Below are 16,062 nucleotides of genomic sequence, written 5' to 3'. Positions count from 1 at the left end.
TTCATTCAAAAATTTTTTTTTACTTTGTCAAATGTTAAATAACATCCTTTCCCCCCAATATAGCATCATTACTACAACACACACACTCAATAACTAACTACATGTCGAATATATCCTCTTAGTCTGAAATGCACAAACATTTCCAATATAAAAGTTGTTGTATTTAATGTACGTGATCCTTCTTTCCCACGTAGAGACCAGAACCAGAAGGTTTTCTAAAAGAGATTTGAGACGTCGAGGTTCGTCATATAATATGAAACCCAGTGGTCCCTTCACAGATCGTGTTTCACAACCGTAGCGCTCAAAGTGTATTTGTGTGTCCTACAAGTCTCATTCCCTCCCAGTGAGTCAAAGCTCTGCCATCCACCAGGCCACCGAGGGGGGGGGGGGGGGGGGCAGGATGGCCTCAGGTCTGTTGGACACACCTGTGTCCCAAATGGCACCCTATTCCCTATATAGTGATCTACTTTGGACCGGAGCTCTGGACTGTCACAGGCCTCGGTCAAAAGTAGTGCACTATATAGGGAATAGGGTGCCATTTGGGGCAGAACTCTAAGAATGCCTTTCAAGCAACATAAGACCCTCGGAAGGAACCTAAGACATCGTCATAGCAACCTAACCCCCCTCTCAGATCTTCAGATCGTCTATTCTGGTCTTGTTGTTGCCGTGTTTAGCAGCGGTGCGTCCAGCCCGGGCTAGAGATGGGGAACCTGGCTCCGACCCCCCCCACGTTTCTCCTCCGCCCTTCTTCCCTTTCAAGTCCCCCTCCTCTTCCGGCTGCCTGCTGCCACTCCTCTCCACGGCCAGGTTGTCCTTGTTCTGCTTGTAGGCTGCCTTGTTGTGGTAGGGCTGGTAGGTGGAGTCAGTCTCCTCAGATAGCGGGGACATGTTATAGCTGGGGACAGGAGGGTATGCTGGCTGGACCTGCTGGTCTGGTTGGAGTTGAGGGTAGGCTGGCTGGCCTCCGTGGTAGTGGTCGTAGCTAGGAGCGTAGGGTACAGCCTCGTCCACCTCGCTGGGCTCCTTGGAGACAGAGTCTGAGCTCAGATCCTCCCGGTGGTACTTGATCCCCTGGCGACACTTAGTGGATCCCAGGTGGTACATCTCTATCAAGTTGAGGAACAGAGACAAACCTGCCACTACTAGCATGAAGATGATGAAGATGGTTTTCTCTGTGGGTCGGGAGATGTAGCAGTTGACTGTGTTGGGGCAGGGCGAGCGGTCACAGGTGTACATGGGCTGCAGCTGGAAGCCATAGAGCAGGTACTGCATGACGATGAAGCCCACCTCGAACAGCGTCTTGAAGATGACGTTGAACACGTAGGTCCTCAGTAGTTCCCCCTTCAGTCGAACCCTACCACTGTTGTCCCTCACCGGGGCTTTACAGGCTTTGGTCTCCAGCAAGGGTGGTTTGTCCCCGGCCCGATCTGCGTCCTTCTCTCGCTGCTTCTGTTTCTCCTCCATTCTCACCAGGTGTAATATATGACCCAGGTAAATGAGGGTGGGCGTGGAGACGAATATGATCTGTAGGACCCAGAAGCGGACGTGAGAGATGGGGAAGGTGATGTCATAACAGACGTTCTCACATCCAGGTTGCTTGGTGTCGCAGGTGAACCCTGACTGCTCGTCCCCCCACACCTACCGGGAACACAACGGAAATAACAAGTTGCATTTAAAAAATGTTTGTGTGTTGTTGTACTCCAATGGCTGACGCTCTAAACATATTTTTAAAGGTGTCAAATAATTCTTATTGACCTTCTCTGCTGCGGCGCTCAGGACCAGGATCCTAAAGATGAAGAGGACCGTGAGCCAGACCTTTCCCACTACGGTGCTGTGTTCCTGGGCTTTCTCCAACAACTTCCCCAACAGGTTCCAGTCCCCCATGGTAGTAGCAGACTACTGTGGCTGTAGGGAGGGGAGAGAGGGTTCATGTCCCACATTGTAGCAAGATCAGGGGACAGAAATACTAGTTCATGTGTCTGGAGTAGAGAGAGAGACTAGTTAATGTGTCTGGAGGAGAGAGAGAGACTAGTTAATGTGTCTGGAGTAGAGAGAGAGAGACTAGTTAATGTGTCTGGAGGGGAGAGACTAGACTAGTTAATGTGTCTGGAGGGGAGAGACTAGTTAATGTGTCTGGAGGAGAGATGAGTTAATGTGTCTGGAGGAGAGACTAGTTAATGTGTCTGAAGGGGAGAGACTAGTTAATGTCTGGAGGAGAGAGACTAGACTAGTTAATGTGCCTGGAGGGGAGAAACGAGACTAGTTAATGTGTCTGGATGAGAGAGAGAGACTAGACTAGTTAATGATTCTGGAGGAGAGAGACTAGACTAGTTAATGTGTCTGGAGGAGAGAGACTAGACTAGTTAATGTGTCTGGAGTAGAGAGATAGACTAGACTAGTTAATGTGTCTGGAGGAGAGAGACTAGACTAGTTAATGTGTCTGGAGGAGAGAGACTAGACTAGTTAATGTGTCTGGAGGGGAGAGAGAGACTAGACTAGTTAATGTGTCTGGAGGAGAGAGACTAGACTAGTTAATGTGTCTGAAGGAGAGAGACTAGACTAGTTAATGTGTCTGGAGTAGACAGTTAATGTGTCTGGAGGAGAGAGAGAGAGACTAGACTAGTTAATGTGTCTGGAGGGGAGAGAGAGACTAGACTAGTTAATGTGTCTGAAGGGGAGAGACTAGTTAATGTGTCTGGAGGAGAGAGACTAGACTAGTTAATGTGTCTGGAGGAGAGAGAGAGAGAGACTAGACTAGTTAATGTGTCTGGAGGGGAGAGACTAGACTAGTTAATGTGTCTGGAGGAGAGAGAGAGACTAGTTAATGTGTGAAAATAAAACATTCAAGGAGAGCCTCACACTCTAGGAGCTCAGATGCAATGATTCATCAGGGTATAATGACAAACACTGCAGGGTCACTAGTTTATATCGTGTCAAAGGACACACACAGGTGTCTGTAATCATGGTGTGGCCTGATATCATTGGTTCATTCTCAGATATTAAAATAACATACAGAAAACATGAATGGATAGCATCACCCGCTTCCCTTGAAAAACAGTTTGCCCTACAGCCAGTTCTGTTGAATCAAAAGAATGTGCAAAAAACCATCCGATTTTGACAGAATTATGGCTGAGACGCAAAGAAAGTTCAAGGAGAGGGGGGTACAAAAACGGTCAGATCCTGCTATTCTGAAAATTCTAAACAAAATATGACCTTTTTCAAGGTCAGTCTCACAAATAGAAGTTCTAACTGATATTCAAAGAGCTCTGAACAAACGAAGGGAATCACAAACATTGGCACATTCTATGGTCTGATCTCGGGAACGTGTTTTCAGACCCTCCCTTGGTCGTATTCTCGCGGGGTAGAAATCCCAGAGATCAATTGGTAAACTCTGGTTTACCATCCCAAAATATCCCTGCACAACGTCTATTTGCGCCTCTACTGGATGGAAACTACCACTGTAAAGGCTGTGCTCAATGCAATGGCACTTCTAAATGTAGATCCTTCAAACACCCCCAAACAGGGAAACAGATCCCAATAAATGGTGTTATTACGTGCTCCACTAAGGCTCGACGTACCCAGTTGCGGCCCACTTTTTGGAATTGAACCACTCGATTTCGTCCCTACGTTATATCAGCATCGAACACATCACCCTCCCTAGGAGAGGGGGGACCTCGCCAATCTTTGGTAAAATGAGAGGCTGTCTGGATCTTTAATTAAAGACTCTTGCTCCCTTCCGTCTCAACGTAGACTTTGATCTGAAGCCATTCTTGTGATTCTTGTGATTTTGCTATAGTAAATGGTCTGTATCTGTATTTGTCAGGTCTGTATCTGTCAGGTCTGTGTCTGTCAGGTCTGTATCTGTCAGGTCTGTAGCTGTATCTGTCAGGTCTGTAGCTGTATCTGTCAGGTCTGTATCTGTCAGGTCTGTATCTGTATCTGTCAGGTCTGTATCTGTCAGGTCTGTGTCTGTCAGGTCTGTATCTGTCAGGTCTGTGTCTGTATCTGTCAGGTCTGTATCTGTATCTGTCAGGTCTGTATGTGTCAGGCCTGTATTTGTATCTGTCAGGTCTGTATCTGTATCTGACCGGTCTGTTTCTGTCAGGTCTGTATCTGTCAGATCTGTATCTGTCAGTTCTGTATCTGTCAGGTCTGTATCTGTATCTGTCAGGTCTGTATCTGTCAGGTCTGTATCTGAATCTGTCAGGTCTATATCATATAAACTGTTACATAAAAATAATCGCTGCCTTGTGTGAAAAGAGCGCAGGAGACAACTGTCCTCAATGTGCTGAGTGTCCTGTCCCTGTCTTCCAATAGACTGATTCACAACAGGAGACAACTGTTCTCAACGTGCTGAGTGTCCTGTCCCTATCTTTCAATAGACTGACTCACAACAGGAGGGCCAAGATCAGAGGAGTGTGTGTGTGTGTGTGTGTGTGTGTGTGTGTGTGTGTGTGTGTGTGTGTGTGTGTGTGTGTGTGTGTGTGTGTGTGTGTGTGTGTGTGTGTGTTTCTTCACACCTCTGTCTACAGGGCAGGTAGTGACACAGACAGGTTTATATTACATTTAGGATGAGGGTATATTTGGACCGGGGGACAGCAGGTTGTAGCCAGGGATAGTATAGAGAGAGGCCTGTGTGTGTCTAGAGACTGTCATTACAGACTGTAGGAATTAGACAGTATTTAGTTATAACTAGAGACTAAAGCCAGTCTGTCATTACAGACTGTAGGAATTAGACAGTATTTAGTTATAATTAGAGGCTAAACTGTCATTACAGACTGTAGGAATTAGACAGTATTTAGTTATAAGTAGAGACTAAACTGTCATTACAGACTGTAGGAATTAGACAGTATTTAGTTATAACTAGAGACTAAAGCCAGTCTGTCATTACAGACTGTAGGAATTAGACAGTATTTAGTTATAATTAGAGGCTAAACTGTCATTACAGACTGTAGGAATTAGACAGTATTTAGTTATAAGTAGAGACTAAACTGTCATTACAGACTGTAGGAATTAGACAGTATTTAGTTATAACTAGAGACTAAAGCCAGTCTGACTGTCATTACAGACAGCTAGTAGATATGATCCATGACTGAGTTTGGTCTGTAATCAACAGGTCTAACAGTGGAATCAGTTGTTGAGATTGGGCTGCTACTGTTTGGGAAAGAGCAACGGTTAATGCCCATATCCTCCTCTGGAACACAATAACAACCAAACCAATACTATATTCAGAGATCTCAACCTCTTACGACACTGTATTCATTTACATCTGATTAGAAACTCATTTGTAGTAACAATTCCCCTCTCAAATAATGAGAATTATCTGAGAATAAAATATATGTTTCCGAATGATTCACAATATATTTCAACCTGATTTTCATACTTGGTATAAGGGAGGACTCTTACCATGATGTCTGTTGTCTTTCTGTGTTACTGGGCCAAGTCCCCACCTTACTGGGTTACTGGGCCAAGTCCCCACCTTACTGGGTTACTGGGTTACTGGGCCAAGTCCCCACCTTACTGGGTTACTGGACCAAGTCCCCACCTTACTGGGTTACTGGACCAAGTCCCCACCTTACTGGGTTACTGGACCAAGTCCCCACCTTACTGGGTTACTGGGCCAAGTCCCCACCTTACTGGGTTACTGGACCAAGTCCCCACCTTACTGGGTTACTGGGTTACTGGGCCAAGTCCCCACCTTACTGGGTTACTGGGCCAAGTCCCCACCTTACTGGGTTACTGGACCAAGTCCCCACCTTACTGGGTTACTGGGCCAAGTCCCCACCTTACTGGGTTACTGGGCCAAGTCCCCACCTTACTGGGTTACTGGGCCAAGTCCCCACCTTACTGGGTTACTGGGTCAAGTCCCCACCTTACTGGGTTACTGGGTTACTGGGCCAAGTCCCCACCTTACTGGGTTACTGGGTTACTGGGCCAAGTCCCCACCTTACTGGGTTACTGGGCCAAGTCCCCACCTTACTGGGTTACTGGGCCAAGTCCCCACCTTACTGGGTTACTGGGTTACTGGGCCAAGTCCCCACCTTACTGGGTTACTGGGTTACTGGGCCAAGTCCCCACCTTACTGGGTTACTGGACCAAGTCCCCACCTTACTGGGTTACTGGGCCAAGTCCCCACCTTACTGGGTTACTGGGCCAAGTCCCCACCTTACTGGGTTACTGGGCCAAGTCCCCACCTTACTGGGTTACTGGGTCAAGTCCCCACCTTACTGGGTTACTGGGTTACTGGGCCAAGTCCCCACCTTACTGGGTTACTGGGTTACTGGGCCAAGTCCCCACCTTACTGGGTTACTGGGCCAAGTCCCCACCTTACTGGGTTACTGGGCCAAGTCCCTACCTTACTGGGTTACTGGGTTACTGGGCCAAGTCCCCACCTTACTGGGTTACTGGGTCAAGTCCCCACCTTACTGGGTTACTGGGACAAGTCCCCACCTTACTGGGTTACTGGGCCAAGTCCCCACCTTACTGTGTTACTGGGTCAAGTCCCCACCTTACTGTGTTACTGGGTCAAGTCCCCACCTTACTTGGTTATTGGGCCAAGTCCCCACCTTACTGTGTTACTGGGTCAAGTCCCCACCTTACTGTGTTACTGGGTCAAGTCCCCACCTTACTGTGTTACTGGGTCAAGTCCCCACCTTACTGGGTTACTGGCACAAGTCCCCACCTTACTTGGTTATTGGGCCAAGTCCCCACCTTACTGTGTTACTGGGTCAAGTCCCCACCTTACTTGGTTACTGGGTCAAGTCCCCACCTTACTGTGTTACTGGGTCAAGTCCCCACCTTACTGTGTTACTGGGTCAAGTCAACACCTTGACGTTGAAACTCCATCTTTTCTCTCCATCCTAACAGTACCACACACAGAAATCCAGAGAGGAAGACTGAAACAAAAAGTAGAATATGGAAGTGCCTACCTTGTCAGTCTACTGTCCCCAGAAGAGTAGCTCCCTGTGGGACTGAGACCATGTGGCTCCCCTCGAAGCCTCCTTCCTTCTGTGTCTCTCCCTCCTCCCCTGTCCCTCTCTCTCTCTCCAACCCAGTGAGGCCTATGTGGCTGGTTTCTCCTCTCCGCTGTCTCTCTCCTGTCCAGGTCTCAGCAGATGGAATGCCCTTGAATGGACAGGAAACACCAGACCAGCCCACCGCTGGCCACAACAAGACCGTTCCACACCAACACACTCCTGTCTTCCCTCTTCAGTCAGTCAAGGCTTCTCCCAGTCTTCACTCCTAGAGTTCCTCTCTGACCCTCTCTCCCTGTCTTCCCTCCTAGAGTTCCTCTCTGACCCTCTCTCCCAGTCTTCCCTCCTAGAGTTCCTTTCTGACCCTCTCTCCCCTCCTAGAGTTCCTCTCCGATCCTCTCTTCACTCCTAGTGTTCCTCTCCGACCCTCTCTCCCTGACTTCCCGATAGGGTTCCTCTCCGACCCTGTCTTCCCTCCTAGAGTTCCTCTCCGACCCTCTCTCCCTGACTTCCCGATAGGGTTCCTCTCCGACCCTCTCTCCTTGTCTTCCCTCCTAGAGTACCTCTCCGATCCTCTCTCCCTGTCTTCCCTCCTAGAGTTCCTCCCTGTCTTCCCTCATAGAGTTCCTCTCCGACACTCTCTCCCTTCCAACCAGCTGAACGGAACTGCTACTGATACTGCTGCTAGCCAAGACCAACTCTCCCTCCCTCTATCCCCTCCCTCTGTCCCCCAGGGTTACATTTGGCCCAGGGCTGAGGGCACTCTCTAACGTCAGCTATGGGAGCCCCTGGCCCAACTCCCCAGCCTGTTGAGGTGATTGACAGGGCAGCTGGCCAATAAGCTTGACTTTCTGGTCTGTCTGGCATCAAGTGCAGCTCAGTGCTAAATATAGGGGAAGGGTGTCTCTGTCACTGTGGTGTATGAGGGCAGGGGGCATGACTTCATGTGGTTGTATCCCTAATGGCACCCTATTCCCTATATAGTGCACTACTTTAGACCAGAGCCCTATGTCACCCTATTCCCTATATAGTGCACTACTTTACACCAGAGCCCTATGGAACCCTATTCCCTATATAGTGCACTACTTTAGACCAGAGCCCTATGGAACCCTATTCCCTATATAGTGCACAACTTTAGACCAGAGACCTATGAACACTACATTTGGAACAGGGTGCTATTTGGGACTCAGGTTTGGAGAAGAGCAGCCGTTCAGGTCCTGAAGCCACCAATGACAGGCAGGCGAAGAATGTTAAAGCCACCAATGACGGGAGTGTAACGGAGGAAATGAGAAGACTCCAACGTAGACAACTCCAGGAAGGTTGCTATAGGGAGCGCTGGTAAACACACAGATGACATCCACATGGATTTACTGTATACCAAGACGTGAAACCAGAGGTCGGGATCTATAACAACATACAGCTACTGACACTTTGCAATGTCAGTCAATGTTATATAGTCAACACACGAGTTGGTCAAATCATTGTGGATTTTATTCCTTAATGTACAATAATATATAGATACACTGTTCCAATCTGTTTCATCTGTCAGATATACACCATGGACTGGATTAGGGTTGCAAAATTCCATTTACTTTCCCCAAAATTGCCAGAAATCCAATTTTTTTGAATTCCGGGAATCAAGACGGAATAAGCAGGAAATCTGGTATGCTCCAACTGTACTGATGTGCGCTGAGAGTCGGGAAGCAAGTTCAGGGAGTGTTTTAATAAATAGACACAACTTATTACAAGAACAAAGGACACAGAAACAATGACGCCTGGGGAAGAAACCAAAGGGAGTGACAGATATAGGACAGGTAATCAGGGAAGTGATGGAGTCCAGGTGAGTGTCATAATGCGCGTAACGATGGTGACAGGTGTGCGCCATAACGAGCAGCCTGGTGACCTAGAGACCGGAGAGGGAGCACATGTGACACCAACCAGGATTTCTGGGAAGTAACAGGAATGTTTACAGACAGTAGATGAACATTTAATACTGCAACTGAAGCAGAAATAAAGAGCTGTAGAACAGCTGAATGACAAGCACAGGTTCAATTCATTATCTTTATAATTCTTGTAATTTTACTGTACAACAAAATGTATTTAGCCTTTTGAGAACAACGCGTATGATTAAATTATAAACTGGATATTAGACATGAAAAGAAAGGAGAATAATTATATTACAGTACAATAACTTTCATTAAATATGAAAAATAAATAATATTATCCAAATAAAATGATTTAATGTCCTAAAAAAAAACTGTAGGTAAAATGTCAAATGGCAACAGCCTGTTTTCAACCAATCAAAAACCAGGATGTTATTGGCTAATCTACTTTGCCTGGCAACGCCCAAACCTGAAGAAAGACAAATGAATTCTCTCTCTAATCTCTGCCTCTTCATAGGTTCCACTGCACGTCATGTGACTTCTCAACAATGACACCATTTCTGGGCAGATCCAGAATAATGACCAGGTTCAAACTCAGTTCATTGTGTTGAGATGACTGATGTTTCCTTAAATAAATACAAATTCACAGAAATGTTCCATTTGCACAAAAAGCTGATTTCTCAAAAATGTTGTGCACACATTTGTTTACATTCCTGTTAGTGAGTATTTCTCCCTTGACAAGATAATCCACCAGACAGGTGTGGCATATCAAGAATCTGATTAAACAGCATGATCACAATGCAAGGCCACTCTAAAATGTGCCATTTGGACACACAACACAATGCCACATATGTCTCAAGTTTTGAGGGAGCGTGCAATTGGCATGCTGACTGCAGGAATGTTAGCAAGAGCTGTTTACAGATAATTTAATGTTAATTTCTCTACTATAAACCGCCTCCAATGTCGTTTTAGAGAATTTGGTAGTACGTCCAACCAGCCTCACAACCGCAGACCACATGTAACCACACCAGTCCAGGACCTTCACATCCGCCTTCTTCACCTGCAGGATCATCTGAGGTGGGGTGGAGGGGGTGCTGAGGAGTATTTATGTCTGCAATAAAGTCCATTTGTGGGGAAAAACTAATTCTGATTGGCTTGGGCCCCTGCTCCCAAGTGGGTGGGCCTATGCCCAGTCATGTTAAATCCATAGATTCGGTGCAAATGAATTTTTTAAAAGTGAAATTGTTGCATGTTGCGTTTCTATATTTGTTCAGTATAGTAGCGGTCTGAGAAGATAGAAACACCATGACCAACGCCGATAGGGAGGAGGTCAGAGTCCTGTCCGTGTGGTGCCAGGACCTCTCCCTCAACGTGATCAAGACAAAGGAGCTGATTGTGGACTACAGGAAAAGGAGGACCAAGCACACCCCCATTCTCAACGACGGGGCTGTAGTGGAGCAGGTCGAGAGCTTCAAGTTCCTTTGCGTCCACATGACCAATCTATCATGGTCCAAAAACACCAAGACAGTCATGAAGAGGGCACGACAAAACCTATTCCCACTCAGGAGACTGAAAAGATTTGGCATGGGTCCTCAGATCCTCAAAAGGTTTACAGCAGCACCATCAAGAGCATCCTGACGGGTTGCATCACTGCCTGTTATGGCAACTGCTCGGCCTCCGTCCGCAAGGCACTTCAGAGGGTAGTGTGTACAGCCCAGTACATCACTGGGGTCAAGCTTCCTGCCATCCAGTACCTCTATACCAGGCGGTGTCAGAGAAAGACCCATAAAATTGTCAAAGACTCCAGCCACCCTAGTCATAGACTGTTCTCTCTGCTACCGCACGGCAAGCGGTACCGGAGTGCCAAGTCTAGGTCCAAGAGGCTTCTAACAACTTCTACCCCCAAGCCATAAGACTCCTGAACACCTAATCAAATATCTCCCCAGACTATTTCCATTGCATACCCCTCTCCCCTTCTACGCTGCTGCTACTCTCTGTTATTATCTATGCATAGTCACTTTAATAACTCTACCTACATGTACATATTACCTTGACACCGGTGCCCCTCCACATTGACTCTGTACCGGTACCCCCTGTACAGTGCCTTGCGAAAGTATTCGGCCCCCTTGAACTTTGCGACCTTTTGCCACATTTCAGGCTTCAAACATAAAGATATAAAACTGTATTTTTTTGTGAAGAATCAACAACAAGTGGGACACAATCATGAAGTGGAACGACATTTATTGGATATTTCAAACTTTTTTAACAAATCAAAAACTGAAAAATTGGGCGTGCAAAATTATTCAGCCCCTTTACTTTCAGTGCAGCAAACTCTCTCCAGAAGTTCAGTGAGGATCTCTGAATGATCCAATGTTGACCTAAATGACTAATGATGATAAATACAATCCACCTGTGTGTAATCAAGTCTCCGTATAAATGCACCTGCACTGTGATAGTCTCAGAGGTCCGTTAAAAGCGCAGAGAGCATCATGAAGAACAAGGAACACACCAGGCAGGTCCGAGATACTGTTGTGAAGAAGTTTAAAGCCGGATTTGGATACAAAAATATTTCCCAAGCTTTAAACATCCCAAGGAGCACTGTGCAAGTGATAATATTGAAATGGAAGGAGTATCAGACCACTGCAAATCTACCAAGACCTGGCCGTCCCTCTAAACTTTCAGCTCATACAAGGAGAAGACTGATCAGAGATGCAGCCAAGAGGCCCATGATCACTCTGGATGAACTGCAGAGATCTACAGCTGAGGTGGGAGACTCTGTCCATAGGACAACAATCAGTCGTATATTGCACAAATCTGGCCTTTATGGAAGAGTGGCAAGAAGAAAGCCGTTTCTTAAAGATATCCATAAAAAGTGTTGTTTAAAGTTTGCCACAAGCCACCTGGGAGACACACCAAACATGTGGAAGAAGGTGCTCTGGTCAGATGAAACCAAAATTTAACTTTTTGGCAACAATGCAAAACGTTATGTTTGGCGTAAAAGCAACACAGCTGAACACACCATCCCCACTGTCAAACATGGTGGTGGCAGCATCATGGTTTGGGCCTGCTTTTCTTCAGCAGGGATGGTTAAAATTGATGGGAAGATGGATGGAGCCAAATACAGGACCATTCTGGAAGAAAACCTGATGGAGTCTGCAAAAGACCTGAGACTGGGATGGAGATTTGTCTTCCAACAAGACAATGATCCAAAACATAAAGCAAAATCTACAATAGAATGGTTCAAAAATAAACATATCCAGGTGTTAGAATGGCCAAGTCAAAGTCCAGACCTGAATCCAATCGAGAATCTGTGGAAAGAACTGAAAACTGCTGTTCACAAATGCTCTCCATCCAACCTCACTGAGCTCGAGCTGTTTTGCAAGGAGGAATGGGAAAAATTTTCAGTCTCTCGATGTGCAAAACTGATAGAGACATACCCCAAGCGACTTACAGCTGTAATCGCAGCAAAAGGTGGCGCTACAAAGTATTAACTTAAGGGGGCTGAATAATTTTGCACGCCCAATTTTTCAGTTTTTGATTTGTTAAAAAAGTTTGAAATATCCAATAAATGTCGTTCCACTTCATGATTGTGTCCCACTTGTTGTTGGTTCTTCACAAAAAAATACAGTTTTATATCTTTATGTTTGAAGCCTGAAATGTGGCAAAAGGCCGAATACTTTCGCAAGACACTGTATATAGCCTCCACATTGACTCTGTACCGGTACCCCCTGTATATAGCCTCCACATTGACTCAGTACCGGTACCCCCTGTATATAGCCTCCACATTGACTCTGTACTGTAACACCCTGTATATAGCCTCCACATTGACTCTGTACCGGTACCTCCTGTATATAGCCTCCACATTGACTCTGTACCGTAATACCCTGTATATAGCCTCCACATTGACTCTGTACTGGTACCTCCTGTATATAGCCTCCACATTGACTCTGTACCGTAACACCCTGTATATCGCCTCCACATTGACTCTGTACCGTAATACCCTGTATACAGCCTCCACATTGACTCTGTACCGTAATACCCTGTATATAGTCTCCACATTGACTCTGTACTGTTACCCCCTGTATGTAGCCTCCACATTGACTCTGTACCGTAATACCCTGTATATAGCATCACTATTGTTATTTACTGCTGCTCTTTAATTATTTGTTATTCTTATCGCTTACTTTTTTTGTGTGTATTTTCTGAAAACTGCATTGTTGGTTAAAGGCTTGTAAGTAAGCATTTCACTGTAAGGTCTACACATTTTGATTTGATTTTGATTTGATTTGCAAAACATAAAGACTTGTATCCATCAATCCACTATCAGATGCTGTGAGCCGAAACCTCAACAACAGGTTTACTTTGCAGCTGAGGATGTTGTTGTGTAAACATCCTCATAATAGTCAGAGTACTGCAGTATACAACACTGTGGGATATGAACATATCATATACAACACTGTGGGATATGAACATATCATATACAACACTGTGGGATATGAACATATCATATATAACACTGTGGGATATGAACATATCATATATAACACTGTGGGATATGAACATATCATATACAACACTGTGGGATATGAACATATCATATATAACACTGTGGGATATGAACATATCATATATAACACTGTGGGATATGAACATATCATATATAACACTGTGGGATATGAACATATCATATATAACACTGTGGGATATGAACATATCATATATAACACTGTGGGATATGAACATATCATATATAACACTGTGGGATATGAACATATCATATATAACACTGTGGGATATGAACATATCATATATAACACTGTGGGATATGAACATATCATATATAACACTGTGGGATATGAACATATCATATATAACACTGTGGGATATGAACATATCATATATAACAGTATGAACATATCATATACAACACTGTGGGATATGAACATATCATATACAACACTGTGGGATATGAACATATCATATATAACACTTTCGGGATATGAACATATCATATATATAACACTGTGGGATATGAACATATCATATATAACACTGTGGGATATGAACATATCATATATAACACTGTGGGATATGAACATATCATATACAACACTGTGGGATATGAACATATCATATACAACACTGTGGGATATGAACATATCATATATAACACTGTGGGATATGAACATATCATATATAACACTGTGGGATATGAACATATCATATATAACACTGTGGGATATGAACATATCATACACAACACTGTGGGATATGAACATATCATATATAACACTGTGGGATATGAACATATCATATATAACACTGTGGGATATGAACATATCATATATAACACTGTGGGATATGAACATATCATATATAACACTGTGGGATATGAACATATCATATATAACACTGTGGGATATGAACATATCATATATAACACTGTGGGATATGAACATATCATATATAACACTGTGGGATAATGAACATATCATATAACACTGTGGGATATGAACATATCATATATAACACTGTGGATATGAACATATCATATATAACACTGTGGGATATGAACATATCATATATAACAGTATAATGTGGGATATGAACATATCATATATAACACTGTGGGATATGAACATATCATATATAACACTGTGGGATATGAACATATCATATACAACACTGTGGGATATGAACATATCATATTTAACACTGTGGGATATGAACATATCATATATAACACTGTGGGATATGAACATATCATATATAACAGTATAATGTGGGATATGAACATATCATATATAACACTGTGGGATATGAACATATCATATATAACAGTATAATGTGGGATATGAACATATCATATATAACAGTATAATGTGGGATATGAACATATCATATATAACAGTATAATGTGGGATATGAACATATAACAGTATAATGTGGGATATGAACATATCATCTATAACAGTATAATGTGGGATATGAACATATAACAGTATAATGTGGGATATGAACATATAACAGTATAATGTGGGATATGAACATATCATATATAACAGTATAATGTGGGATATGAACATATCATATATAACAGTATAATGTGGGATATGAACATATCATATATAACAGTATAATGTGGGATATGAACATATCATATATAACAGTATAATGTGGGATATGAACATATCATATATAACAGTATAATGTGGGATATGAACATATCATATATAACAGTATAATGTGGGATATGAACATATCATATATAACAGTATAATGTGGGATATGAACATATCATATATAACAGTATAATGTGGGATATGAACATATAACAGTATAATGTGGGATATGAACATATAACAGTATAATGTGGGATATGAACATATAACAGTATAATGTGGGATATGAACATACCATATTTTTGTACGGGTTAACAACCGTTAATGGAAGTTGTCAGTAATCCATCTTAGGACAACCAGTTTTCCACGTCGCTACTGCTACTGCTACTACTAATGCTGCTACTGCTACTACTGCTGCTGCTACTACTACTACTACTACTACTAATGCTGCTACTGCTACTGCTGCTGCTGCTACTACTACTGCTGCTGCTGCTGCTACTACTACTACTACTACTACTAATGCTGCTACTGCTACTACTACTGCTACTGCTGCCGCTGCTACTGCTACTACTAATGCTGCTACTGCTACTGCTACTTCTGCTGCTGCTGCTACTACTACTACTACTAATGCTGCTACTGCTACTACTACTGCTACTGCTGCTGCTACTGCTACTACTGCTACTACTGCTGCTACTGCTGCTGCTACTGCTACTACTAATGCTGCTGCTACTACTACTACTAATGCTGCTGCTACTACTACTACTGCTGCTGCTACTACTACTGCTGCTGCTACTACTACTACTACTACTACTGCTACTACTACTACTACTACTAATGCTGCTACTGCTACTACTACTGCTACTGCTACTACTGCTACTACTACTGCTACTGCTGCTGCTACTGCTACTACTAATGCTGCTGCTACTACTACTACTGCTGCTACTACTACTACTACTACTAATGCTGCTACTGCTACTACTACTGCTACTACTACTACTACTACTACTACTACTGCTGCTACTGCTACTACTACTGCTGCTGCTACTACTACTACTACTACTGCTGCTGCTACTACTACTACTA

General features: G+C 43.9%; 1 protein-coding gene across 2 annotated transcripts; it reads right to left on the bottom strand.

The window, feature by feature from the left end:
- Positions 1-7,777, bottom strand: LOC139366597 (gap junction Cx32.2 protein-like). 2 transcript variants are annotated; one of them, XM_071104280.1, is made up of 4 exons: positions 7,508-7,685; positions 6,930-7,439; positions 1,756-1,905; positions 1-1,638 (listed from the first exon to the last, which is right to left on the bottom strand). In XM_071104280.1, the coding sequence occupies exons 3-4, from the start codon at positions 1,882-1,884 to the stop codon at positions 628-630; spliced, it is 1,140 nt and encodes a 379-aa protein (XP_070960381.1). In that variant the 5' UTR covers positions 1,885-1,905; positions 6,930-7,439; positions 7,508-7,685; the 3' UTR covers positions 1-627. The 2 variants fall into 2 exon arrangements, with proteins under 2 accessions (XP_070960381.1, XP_070960380.1); XM_071104279.1 differs by having other exon boundaries at positions 6,930-7,777.
- Positions 7,778-16,062: the final 8,285 nt, after the last annotated feature.

The sequence above is a fragment of the Oncorhynchus clarkii genome, chromosome 14 (assembly GCF_045791955.1).
Source record: "Oncorhynchus clarkii lewisi isolate Uvic-CL-2024 chromosome 14, UVic_Ocla_1.0, whole genome shotgun sequence".
NCBI lineage: Eukaryota > Metazoa > Chordata > Actinopteri > Salmoniformes > Salmonidae > Oncorhynchus > Oncorhynchus clarkii.
This window is presented reverse-complemented; position numbering and strand designations above follow the sequence as displayed.